The 13,429-nt window shown below is 41.3% G+C and overlaps 1 protein-coding gene across 8 annotated transcripts in view; it reads left to right on the top strand.

Annotated features, from left to right (window-relative positions):
• Window positions 1–13,429, top strand: part of c1h8orf34 (chromosome 1 C8orf34 homolog) — a 364,640-nt gene that overhangs the window by 302,835 nt on the left and 48,376 nt on the right. For all 8 annotated transcript variants that reach the window (XM_072254127.1, XM_072254031.1, XM_072254215.1 and 5 more), the window contains exon 11: window positions 9,084–9,204. In XM_072254127.1, coding sequence (XP_072110228.1) covers window positions 9,084–9,204 — 121 coding nt within the window. The remainder of the gene's footprint in view (window positions 1–9,083; window positions 9,205–13,429) is intronic.

The following is a 13,429-nucleotide window of genomic DNA, read 5'->3' as shown; positions in this document are numbered from 1 at the left end:
GGGGATCCAAGAGCAGAAGTTGGATTAGCATGGCTGGATGCTTAATTGTTAGTGTGGGCGTGGTGGGCCTAAAATTTGTTTTTGTGCTGAATGATTCAATGGCCAGTGAGTTGCAGGGAGGTCAGTAGATGTCCCTCTCTCATCATATATGTAAAATCCTGTTGAAGTGCACTCTGTAAGGAACTTCAGACTGAGGTCTGGTAACCTGTAATATTTGCAAAACTAATAGAAGCAAAAGCCTTACTTTTTTTTTGATTTGGGAGTCACATTAGTCCTCAAAAATCTCTGGGAAATAAAAAAACAACAAATTATTAAAATGCCTGGAATAATGGCACACCACGTTTTTAAACAGAATATACAGTAAAAAAAAACAAGACCTGACAAAGGGTGGATGAGCTCCTTGTGAGCCAACAGCCATCTTCCGTGGAAGAAATTAAAGCCTCACCACATATCTACGAATTGTATGCTATGCACCTAGTTAGAAGAGACTGATGAACTTTGGTGCTGCACCGTGTGCCTGGACCTGCCCAAGGCCTCTGCTTAAGGAAGGGCCGAGCTCGAAGAAGTGGCCGCGGCTAGAGGCCAATACGGCCTCGGGCTCGAGTTCATCAGGGTGGCGGCTGGCGGTGCCAAGGCAGCCAGCGAGAACAAACTGGAGGAGAGGCTGTACTCGGTGCTGTTGCAATATCGAAGAAGATGGAGGTGCATAGCCGCCAACCTTGGATTCGGGACGGCACCCACAGACTGACTGACTGACAGTAAAGCACAAAACAGAGTATATAGCCATGCTTGTCAGAGTTTATGACATCTCAAAGTCTAAACAATGCCTGGTTTCTACCTGCTCAATCAAATGGGCGTCTTTATTTCTGTACGCAAACAACAGGAATTCTGCAGATGCTGGAAATTCAAGCAACACACATCAAAGTTGCTGGTGAACGCAGCAGGTCAGGCAGCATCTGTAGGAAGAGGTGCAGTCGACGTTTCAGGCCGAGACCCTTTGTCAGGACTAACTGAAGGAAGAGTGAGTAAGGAATTTGAAAGTTGGAGGGGGAGGGGGAGATCCAAAATGATAGGAGAAGACAGGAGGGGGAGGGATGGATTCCGTCTGGGTAGCCTCCAACCTGATGGCATGAACATCGACTTCTCTAACTTGCGCTAAGGCCCCACCTCCCCCTCGTACCCCATCTGTTACTCATTTTTATGCACACATTCTTTCTCTCACTCTCCTTTTTCTCCCTCTGTCCCTCTGAATATACCTCTTGCCCATCCTCTGGGTCCCCCCCCCTTGTCTTTCTTCCCGGACCTCCTGTCCCATGATCCTCTCGTATCCCCTTTTGCCAATCACCTGTCCAGCTCTTGGCTCCATCCCTCCCCCTCCTGTCTTCTCCTGTCATTTTGGATCTCCCCTTCCCCCTCCAACTTTCAAATCCCTTACTCACTCTTCCTTCAGTTAGTCCTGACGAAGGGTCTCGGCCTGAAACGTCAACTGCACCTCTTCCTACAGATGCTGCCTGGCCTGCTGCGTTCACCAGCAACTTTGATGTGTGTCTTTATTTCTGTTCTGCTTTAAGATGGCATTCACTTTATCCGTGATTTTAACTCTATCCAATAGGTTGAGCAACCTGATTTTTTTTGCTTGTCTTTATTTGCATTCATTACCATCTCGGGTGACTTCAACCAGGTTACCATGGCTGGAACACTGCCCAACTTCACGCAGTATGTGAGCTGTACAACCAGAGGGGAGAGGACTCTGGATTTGATGTACGCTAACGTTAAGGATGCATACAGCTCCTCTCCCCTCCCCTCATTAGGAAGATCAGATCACAACCTGGTGTATCTCAAACCCTGCTACGTGCCTCTGGTAAAGAGTAAACCTGCAACCTTGAGGACAGTGAGGAAATGGTCGGAGGAGGCTTATGAGGCGCTCCAGGGTTGTTTTGAGGTGACAGACTGGCAGGCACTCTGTGAGCCACATGGAGAGGATATTGATGGGCTCACAGAGTGCGTCACTGGTTACATCAACTTCTGTGTGGACTGCAATGTTCCAACAAGAACTGTTCAACTATTCAACAAGAACTATTCAAATAACAAGCCATGGGTAACGAAAGACATTAAGGACATCCTGAACGCTAAAAAGAGGGCGTTTAGTGATGGAAATAGGGAGGAGCTGAAGGCAATACAGAGGGACCTGAAAGCCAGGATCAGGGAGGCTAAAGACAGGTATAGGAGGAAGCTTGAGTGGAAACTCCAGCAGAACAACATGAGAGAGGTCTGGAGGGGGATGAGGACCATCACTGGGTTCTGGCAAACTGGCAACAGAGGAGCTGAAGGCAGTGTGGACAGGGCCAACGAACTTAACCTATTCTTTAACAGATTTGACATCGTGGCCCCTGCCCATCCCCACATAAGTCATCTGTCGTCGGCCCCCGACCAACACATATTCCACTCTCACATCCTACCCCTCCTCACAGTCCCCCACCCTGCTCTCATGACTATACCCCTTCCCCACACGAAACCACCGTGATAGACGTCGCAGCTGAACAGTTGAGAAGACAGCTGAAACGTTTCAACCCAAGCAAGGCTGCAGGCCCGGATGGTGTCAGTATCAGGGTGCTCAAAGCCTGTGCCCCTCAGCTATGTGGAGTACTTCACCATGTCTTCAACCTGAACCTGAGTCTCCAGAGGGTTCCTGTGCTGTGGAAGACGTCCTGCCTCATCCCTGTGCCGAAGACGCCATGCCCCAGTGGCCTCAATGACTACAGACCGGTGGCATTGACCTCCCACATCAAGAAGACCCTGGAGAGACTTGTTCTGGTCAGGCCACACTTAGATCCCCTCCAGTTCGCCTACCAGCCCCAACTAGGAGTTGAGGATGCCAACGTTTACCTGCTGAACTGTGTCTACGCCCACCTGGACAAGCAGGCGAGCACTGTGAGGGTCATGTTTTTTGACTTCTCCAGTGCATTCAACACCATCCGCCCTGCTCTGCTGGGGGAGAAGCTGACAGCAATGCAGGTGGATGCTTTCCTGGTGTCATGGATTCTTGATTACCTGACCGGCAGACCACAGTACGTGTGCTTGCAACACTGTGTGTCCGACAGAGTGATCAGCAGCACTGGGGCTCCACAGGGGACTGTCTTGTCTCCCTTTCTCTTCACCATTTACACCTTGGACTTCAACTACTGCACAGAGTCTTGTCATCTTCAGAAGTTTTCGGATGACTCTGCCATAGTTGGATGCATCAGCAAGGGAGATGAGGCTGAGTACAGGGCTCTGGTAGAAAACTTTGTCACATGGTGTGAGCAGAATTATCTGCAGCTTAATGTGAAAAAGACTAAGGAGCTGGTGGTGGACCTGAGGAGGGCTAAGGCACTGGTGACCCCTGTTTCCATCCAAGGGGGTCGGTGTGGACATGGTGAAGGATTACAAATCCCTGGGGATACGAATTGACAATAAACTGGACTGTCAAAGAACACTGAGGCTGTCTACAAGAAGGGTCAGAGCCGCCTCTATTTCCTGAGGAGATAGAGGTCCTTTAACATCTTTCCGACGATGCTGAGGATGTTCTACGAGTCTGTGGTGGCCAGTGCTATCATGTTTGCTGTTGTGTGCTGGGGCAGCAGGCTGAGGGTAGCAGACACCAACAGAATCAACAAACTCATTCGTAAGGCCAGTGATGTTGTGGGGGTGGAACTGGACTCTCTGATGGTGGTGTCTGAAAAGAGGATGCTGTCCAAGTTGCATGCCATCTTGGACAATGTCTCCCATCTACTACATATTGTACCGGGTGGGCACAGGAGTACATTCAGCCAGAGACTCATTCTACCGAGATGCAACACAGAGCATCATAGGAAGTCATTCCTGCCTGTGGCCATCAAACTTTACAACTCCTCCCTTGGAGGGTCAGAAACCCTGAGCCAATAGGCTGGTCCTGGACTTATTTCATAATTTACTGGCATAATTTACATATTACTATTTAATTATTTATGGTTTTATATTGCTCTATTTATACTCTACTCTTGGTTGGGGCCGCTGTAACAAAAATCAATTTCCCTCGGGATCAATAAAGTATGACTATGACTATGCATTTATCTTCCTTTTTAAACTCCTTTTGGCCAAAGGGGGGTGAATCTGTAGGTATGTTTAAAAATAAAGGTTGATAGGCTTTGATTAGTATGAATGCCAAAAGTTATGGGGAACAGGCATGGGAATGGGGTTGAGAGGGATAATAGATCAGCAATGATGGAATGGTGGAGCAGACTCGATGGGCTGAATGGCCTAATTTGGTTCCTACGTCTTATAGTCTTTTGGCCACCATTTTCTTTAACTGCTACCTGCCTGTGGCAGTGAGTTACAGATTTTCATTGCTGCCTGGGTGAAGAGCTTTTGCTTTGATGCTCACTACCACTTGATAACAGTAAATGTAATTTGTTCCATTAATTTCCAACAAAACAAAATTTGAGGAGCAGTGTAGAACACACGGTCGCAGCAGTTCAGCAAATCTATCACTGCTGACTTTGATGATTACCAATGGGCTTAATGTGCAATACTAAAAATTATCTCCATTATGTCACTCCTGTGCTGCCATTTTTTGAAGATAAAAGGCTCCCAGCCTGATCATCTTTTCCTAACAGCTACAACCTTGTATACTTGCTACCATCCTTGTAAAATTATTTTTTGTATCCTCTCCGGGTGTCTCTATACAATTTTTTTATAGTGTAGTAGAGAACTGCAAGTGATATTTCAACTGTGGTCTAACCAAGGTTCAGTACAAGTTCAGCATAACATACTTACTTTTCTGTTCTAAAAGAAACAAATCCCAGTGCTTGATATATTCGTTATTGCCATATTTATCTGTATTTAATCTTTCTGATATTTAAGTAACGAAGTGAGAAATTTATGATGCTTAAGTTCGTTAAATCTCTTTGATTGTATTGGATAATCAAACAATCAGATCACTTTGGTCTTACTTAGCACATGGGATCTTATTTTTCACACTGGCATGCAATTTCTCAGTTATCTAGATTGTAATCAGTTCATCAATTGTATAGCCATTCCTTGTTTATTAATATGTTGTTATAATATCCAATAATCCTTTACAGTACTGATTACACAAAATTATCCCTATACAGAAAGGTGTTTGGTGTTTTCAACAAATTTAGAAACTATGACTTTGATTTCAAAGTTAATATTACTAATATTAATGGTAGTTAGGGATTGGTCAGCATTGATAATTAAGGGAACTGATTTTTCCAATATTTCTAATATAAATGTTAATGATTGGTCAGCCTCTCATAATTAAGGGACCTGACTTCTCCAATTTTAGCCAAATGATGTCATATTTACCACTACTCTATTTTCTGATTTTCAGGCACCCATTCTGTTACTTGACTCCTGATGCCACTGACACTGACCTTTCTAAATTGTTCATTACATAGTAAATTATCAAAGTTCTTTTGAAAGCCTACATTTATTACATCCACCACAATAGCCTTAACTATTCTTGCTGTTGCCTGCAGTGAATTTGGTGGTTAGTCAAGCAAGACCCTGGCATGAAGTAAATCATTGAAAATAAGAATCATTTTAAATATGTTGGGAAATTAAAGTGGATTGAACGCAAACTTCAGTGAATTTTCTCATTTTCTCTGCATTTAAGTATTTTGTGAACTGAGTTAATTTACTGTTTTCTGCTATTATCATTGTACATGTTTTTAATAATACAGACTTTAACAAGTTAATTAAGAATAAAGAGGAATCCAGACATGTGGGATGGACTTTTTATCTTCTCAATTTTGTTTTGAAATTGTAAGCAAGTGGAAATAAATTACAGCTCCTTTTTTCAACTCCACACTGATTTACTGCTTTACATTCCCTCCCTCCCAGGAAGTAAGCTTATTCTGGGGAGAAGTGTTGAAGAATGTTCAATCTTTTCTAATAATTATAACCTGTCAGTTCTGGTAACAACCCTGTAAATCTTTATTGCAATTTCTCTGTGTTCTTTGTATATAAGAGATACCTGAACTTTAGATTGCAAGCTAATTGTGTTCTTACCAAAATTATGTGCAAGTTTAACATAATAGCTCTGCTTTTCAACTGTATTCTTCGAGAATTAGATACCTCTGCTTTGCATTCACTTTTTTTAATAGCCTGATTAACTTGCTACTTTTAATGAATTGTAAATATTTGTCTTTAGTTCCCTTTGCTCCTCTACATAATTTAGATTATTGTTTTTTAAAGGATTAATTCTTATACTGCCAAATTGCTTATCACCATATTAGAGATTGTTCAACTCTGATCAAGGCCTTTCAGCCTATCACCAACATGCTGGTCAGAATAAAGCTATTGAGATTACTCCCCTTTCCCATCTCACCATTTGTTGTCTTGCAGGTTGTGGCTCTTCAAATGCTCACTGGGATATCTTTGAAATGTGAGGAGTTTGCTCTCCACCATTCTCTTAGGCAGAGAGTTCCAGACTAGCATTGCTCTGTGGCTGGGCCTGTAGTCTCTTCAATATTGCACTTTATGAAGGCAAACACTATGGGTGGAAATATCATCCAAAACTCTTTTGTTGAATGTAGTAAATTCTCAACCAACAGCGGTAACAGGCAGACCGGAAAGCAGCTCTGCCTTAAAAATCATATTACATAGCATCTTTAGTTATCAAAAGTACTGTCATTTCTGTTGAAGGTATTTTCCTCAATGCCCCTCTAATTCTATAAATTACCTGTCCTTAGTTAACAACCGCCTTGCCATGGGAAATAATTGATAATAATTGATCAAGACAACACATAAGCACTTGAGTGTAAATTTATTATTGTTTTTGTATTACAATTTATCTTCCATTGACACAACTGCAGAAGAGTTATGAATGTTTTTTTGTATTTGCCTCTGTGTTCCACAGCATTCACATAATACTTCCTGTGCAATGCATGGATGATTAGCTTGGCCATGTTATCAGAAACTTGTAACAACTTGAAGTAAGAAACAAGGCACTAAGATAATGAATATTCCTTCTAAACATTTTTACATGGGACATATAGAGAATTGAGAACACATTGTAAGGATAATTCTCTGCAACACAAGCCCATCAATTGGGTTTCTACACACAGTTTGAAATTGTTCTTCTGAGACTAGAGTCCAATTTTTTTGTGCAAAATTGGTGAGCACAATGACCCCAGCAACAGTCACCTTCAAATGCCTCTTCTGACATGCTGTATGTATAGGTAGAAGTTAATTCTACTGTTCAGCTTCATTTGTATTGTGACAACTTTTTCTCTGATTGGTGGAGATTATGAAGACTGTTAGAAAATTTCCATATTGCGGTTGAAATGGAAACAGTATCAGATTTTTTTTAAGTTAAGGACACGGAGGTAATTTGAGGCAAGACTGAGGAAGTAAATTCAACCCACCCTTTTTCATTTGTTTACCAACTTATAAATGCCTGTTTTTCTAAAGGAGCTTGTATCCTTGCATTCTGGCAATGTGTTACAACAGTCTATTTGATTTTTCTTTAATTACTTAATTCCAGGTACTGAAAGTGATATGTCACTCAGTATACCTGTAAATACACCATTATATTTATAATGCATATTTTTTTGGCCAATATCCTGAAAAATAGGGAAATTCCATGATTTATTCCATTTGGTTACATAATGAATTAACATACGACCTCACATTTTTCTTTACTACAAACTTTGCACTATCCGATTTCATTGTAATTATGTTTTGCTGCATATTTAGCAGTGTTAGTAGCACCAAATCTAAACATCCAGAGCTCTGCTTCTTTGAGATAAACCAGAATTGTAAATATTTATTATGATCACTGCCACAAGAAAAGTGGAACAAAAACTTTGCTTTCATTAACGTATTCAATTATTTTCTCTGAAATTTGTTGGTAACATTCTATTTGGGATTTGGGAGGAGGAAGAAAGAGATCTGGTCTATTGATGAGGAAGCATAGATTTATTGCTACAGAAAATTTGCCAGGTCCCTGGATTTGTCCGCAGGCAGACTGGAAGAGGTGGATACAAAATAATCTTTTAAGGGATTCTTAAATACGTACATGGAGCTTAGAAAAATAGAGGTCTATGTGATAGGGAAGTTCTAGACAGTTTTGAGAGTAGGCTACATGGTCAGCACAATGTTGTGGGCTGAAGGACCTGCAATGTGCTGTAGATTACTAACTGCTTTAACCCCACCAAGAGGGCAATGGGTCAACTAGGTAGCAGCAAAAGATCTCTGCTGGAAACTGTACATGATTAAGGATTATATGAAGAAAGGACAGCATAGAGCTCTGATAATATGCATGGTGAAACAGCCCTCTGGTTTTCCAAGCCTAAAATTACACATTTCTGCTTATTTTGTCTACTTTATTTGATTTCTGTGGGAATATCACAAGTCCATTGTGAGATATCATAGATGATGTTAACATCTGTGTGGAATTTCAATGCTGCAAGGTCTAGATTAATGTACTGGTAAGATAATATGGATTAGCTGGTGTACATTATGGCCTGGTATGGTTATACCAATACCTTTGAGCAGAAAATCCTACAAAAGGCCTAGTACATCATGGGTAAAACCTTCTCAACCATTGAGCACATCTACATGAAACGTTGCCATAGAAAAGCAGCATCCATCATCAAAGATCCTTCCAGCCCAGGCCATGCTCTTTTTCTCATTGCTGCCATCACGTAGAAGGTTTAACTGCCTCAGTACTTGCACCACAAAGCTCACAAACAGTTCCTACCCCTCAATAGAACAAAAGGGGATAACTACAGTCACTTAAGGATTCTGTTACATTGATATTTCATGCTCATTATTTATTGCTATTAATTTGTATCTGAATTTGCAGAGTTTGTTGTCCATTGAACCTGTTTACAGTTACTGTTCTATAGATTTGCTAAGAATGCCCACAGGAAAATTATCTCAAGATTGTATATGATGACATGTATGTACTCTGATAATAAATTTTACTTTGAACTTTTGAACCGTGATGTATAGATTTTATTTCCAAGGTAAATCCATTCAATTATGAATTGCAAAATTCTTTCAAAAACATTTTCTATATTTTTTCACAAATGTAGCGCCAACCATTCTGGGAATCCTGTATGTTGTCAAACCAAAGTGGAGCTTCCTTGAATCAAAAGCAGTCAAAAGATTTCTCAGCCTCAAAGGAACTGTTAGCAGTGGAGAAGCAGCTCAATGGTAAGATTCCCTCTATTTAGTTCTTATTTGAGTGTTAGTCGTCATCTGTGATCTTCACTACAAAATGACATTGCATTATGATTTCTGGGTATCTGCACAAAAATAGGAGGACTTTGGAGCGATGCAAATAGTAATAATGTTGAAGAACAGGAGTTGGTGTCCCTTCTGGGATATTGGAATCAGTTTACTAACATACAATGCCATAATAATTCAGACACTAGTTGAGTGTTAGCTCCCTATGTGGATGGAGTTGGCATATATTTCTCTAATATGGGTGCAGTATATAATACTCAGTGAGAGAAATTAACAATTCTTTAGTCTCTCCTATGTTCCCTCTAAGCTGTGCGCATGTGCGTGCACACACATTTTCAACCAACACACAAAGGAAATTAATGTGCACACAAAACGTTAGTTACCTAAAATAATGTCGTAATCAATAATTTATACTTACTGAAAATAATCTTTTAGCTAAATGTTTCTGTTAACTAGTTAGTCGGTTTTTCAAATACCACAATGCACGTCACTAATTTACGTCACCTCACCTTTCCTGTTCCGGTTTGTACAGCTGCATCACGGTGGCAGCCATCTTTGGCGGACAGTGTTCATATCGTAAAGTTTACAAAGATCTGTTTCAAATCCTGTAGATAGCTTACTAAGTTTTTATCCAAAAAGATCAGTCAAATGACCCTGTGGCTAGATACTGTCACAAGAAATTGATAAACATCACATACAAAGTAGCTTTACAGGTTTTAAGTGATTTCTTTGATGAACTGGCTACACGGTGCAAGATTCTTAAAAAGAGTGGCCTGACACCGATTGATTCACTTCATTTTGCGCGAGGCGAAATTAACAAGATAAGACAGCAGTATCTGGGAGAAAATGTTTTGTGGAGTGACAAAGTTAAAGTTTTGCTAAGCCAACAACGTGAAGAAAACGTCACAGTAGATACAAATTCGCTGTTGACTTTTATAAATAGTCTTCGTGTTCATTTAGAAGAAAGGTTTCCTGAAGATGAGGTACAAGAATGGTCAGCTTTTGATTTCTCCGCAATTGCAGATTGTGACTTCACAATTGGCAATGAACAAGTTAATGCCTTATGTCTAAAATATCATGATTTTCTAGCTGAAAATACTGTGATAGTTAGACAGTTTAATGATTTCAAATTTTCAGTGTAAGAAAAAATTAAATCCAAACTAATTTCAAACTTTGCTCAAATGGTGGCGTTTGTACTTCAAAATGAACAGTTTTGCGACCTTGCACAGTTGATCGACATTGGGGGAACCTTTCTTGCTTCTAGTGCGGACTGTGAGCGTGGTTTTAGCCTAATGAATCAACTCAAAAACAAGCTGAGAAACCATTTAGGTGAATGTTATTTGGATATGTTAATGAGAATCAAAAGCTATCAAATGGATGGACGTTCTATTAGTCTAGATAGAATTTTTAAAAAATGGGTAAATGCCAAAGACAGGAGAGAGAAAAAATAACTGAGTGATTTAAATATGTGTGTTATTTTGTTATTATTCTGTGCAGTTTTATGTCAAAGTTTTATGTAAACCTACATAAACTGTACCATGTGTGCATTCAGTGCGCACATACTTTTGTCACAGGAAAAAAATTTGCACAACATAAGATTTTTGTGCACACTGACTACTAAAAATTAGAGGGAACATTGAGGAATGTATACAGTATATGACCTGAAATTCATAGTCTTTGCAAACATCCACGATAAACTAGGAGAACCCCAAAAGAATGAATGACAGTAAAACGATAGAACCCAAAAGCCCCCTCTCCTCTCTCTTCCCCCCACCCATTTTGGCAAAGAGCATCAGTGTCCACCGTCCACCAAGCAAGCAATAGCAAAACGCCCAAAGAGAGACCATGATCTACAGTCAACAAAAACTATTGTTTACCCGACAGTTTGACATGACAGAGGCTCTATCCTTTTCACTAACAAGGGACAGAGAGATGTCACCCATTCCACAATGAAAGGGGAGACCATCAACAGCCACTGTTACGATCTTACCGTCTGCCACGTCGCTTTTTATTCTGTGATTCTCTGACTAGAGAATCAGTGGCAAACGCCCCCCACCATCAAGAGGAAGAGAGAGGGTGAGCGATCATTCGAGTAGAGAGACCTCCATATGCAGCATCTGCCACTGCGAAAGCCTTGTGTTCTTTCTTGCACAACACCTCAGTTGGTGGCACTCGAATTGCACGCCAGCAGCTTCCATGCCACGCCTGCAGAATGTTGGAAAATGACCAGTTAGTCAGTGAGCTCCAAAAATGGGAACTCATCATCGTGAAAAAACAAAACAATAAATCTTTGCAATTCTGTTCTTTGGTTTCATTTATTACAAGTAAGTGTTGGTACTGAAGTGACTATGAAGTAAAGTGCAGGCTGTGGAAATCTAAAATATCGACAGAAAATGGCAGAAATGCTCAGTGGGTCAGGTCACAAATGGAAAGAGAAACATTTCAGGTCAAAGGCTCTTTATTAGATCTGGGAGGGAGACTAAAGAAGTGTGTAACTGCAGGGAGGAGGAGTGGGGTTGGTGTCATTAATCAGGTAAAATGGGGTGATCATAAGACCATAAGACCATAAGACAAAGGAGCAGAAATCGGCCATTCAGCCCATCGAGTCTGCGCCACCATTTTATCATGAGCTGATCCATTCTCCCATTTAGTCCCACTCCCCCGCCTTCTCACCATAACCCTTAATGCCCTGGCTACTCAGATACCTATCAATCTCTGCCTTAAATACACCCAATGACTTGGCCTCCACTGCTGGCCGTGGCAACAAATTCCATAGATTCACCACCCTCTGGCTAAAAAAATTTCTTCGCATCTCTGTTCTGAATGGGTACCCTTCAATCCTTAAGTCATGACCTCCCCCATCATGGGAAACAACTTTGCCACGTCCACTCTGCCCATGCCTTTCAACATTCGAAATGTTTCTATGAGGTCTCCCCTCATTCTTCTAAACTCCAAGGAATACAGTCCAAGAGCGGACAAATGTTCCTCATATGTTAACCCTCTGATTTCCGGAATCATTCTAGTGAATCTTCTCAGTACCCTCTCCAACGTCAGCACATCCTTTCTTAAATAAGGCGACCAAAACTGCCCACAGTACTCCAAGTGAGGTCTCACCAGCGCCTTATACAGCCTCAACATCACATCCCTGCTCCTATACTCTATTCCTCTCAAAATGAATGCCAACATTGCATTCGCCTTCTTCACCACCGACTCAACCTGGAGGTTAACCTTAAGGGTATCCTGTACGAGGACTCCCAAGTCCCGTTGCGTCTCAGAACTTTGAATTCTTTCCCCATTTAAATAATAGTCTGCCCATTTATTTCTTCTGCCAAAGTGCCAAACCATACACTTTCCAACATTGTATTTCATTTGCCACTTCTTTGCCCATTCTTCCAATCTATCCAAGTCTCTCTGCAGACTCTCCGTTTCCTCAGCACTACCGACCCCTCCACCTATCTTCGTATCGTCAGCAAACTTAGCCACAAAGCCATCTATTCCATAATCCAAATCGTTGATGTACAATGTAAAAAGAAGCGGCCCCTGTGGAACACCACTAGTAACTGACAGCCAACCAGAATAGGATCCCTTTATTCCCACTCTCTGTTTCCTGCCAATCAGCCAATGCTCTATCCACGTATGTAACTTTCCCGTAATTCCATGGGCTCTTATCTTGTTAAGTAGCCTCATGTGTGGCACCTTGTCAAAGGCCTTCTGAAAATCCAAATATACAACATCCACTGCATCTCCCTTGTCTAGCCTACTTGTAATTTCCTCAAAAAATTGTAATAGGTTTGTCAGGCAGGATTTTCCTTTAAGGAATCCATGCTGAGTTCTGCCTATCTTGTCATATGCCTCCAGGTACTCCGTAACCTCATTCTTGACAATCGACTCCAGCAACTTCCCAACCATCGATGTCAAGCTAACAGGTCTAGAATTTCCTTTTTGCTTCCTTGCCCCCTTCTTAAATAGTGGAGTGACATTTGCAATCTTCCAGTCCTCCGGAACCATGTCAGAATCTGTCGACTTTCGAAAGATCATCGCTAATGCCTCTGCAATCTCCACAGCTACTTCCTTCAGAACACGAGGGTGAAGATAAGCTGTAAAAAAGGTTATCTTAGGCAGTAGTCAACATAGTTTCCTCAACAGAAAATCTTGCCTGACAAATTTGTTGGAATTCTTTGAAGAAATAACA

The sequence above is a fragment of the Mobula birostris genome, chromosome 1 (genome assembly GCF_030028105.1).
Source record: "Mobula birostris isolate sMobBir1 chromosome 1, sMobBir1.hap1, whole genome shotgun sequence".
NCBI classification, from domain to species: Eukaryota; Metazoa; Chordata; class Chondrichthyes; order Myliobatiformes; family Myliobatidae; genus Mobula; species Mobula birostris.
This window is presented reverse-complemented; position numbering and strand designations above follow the sequence as displayed.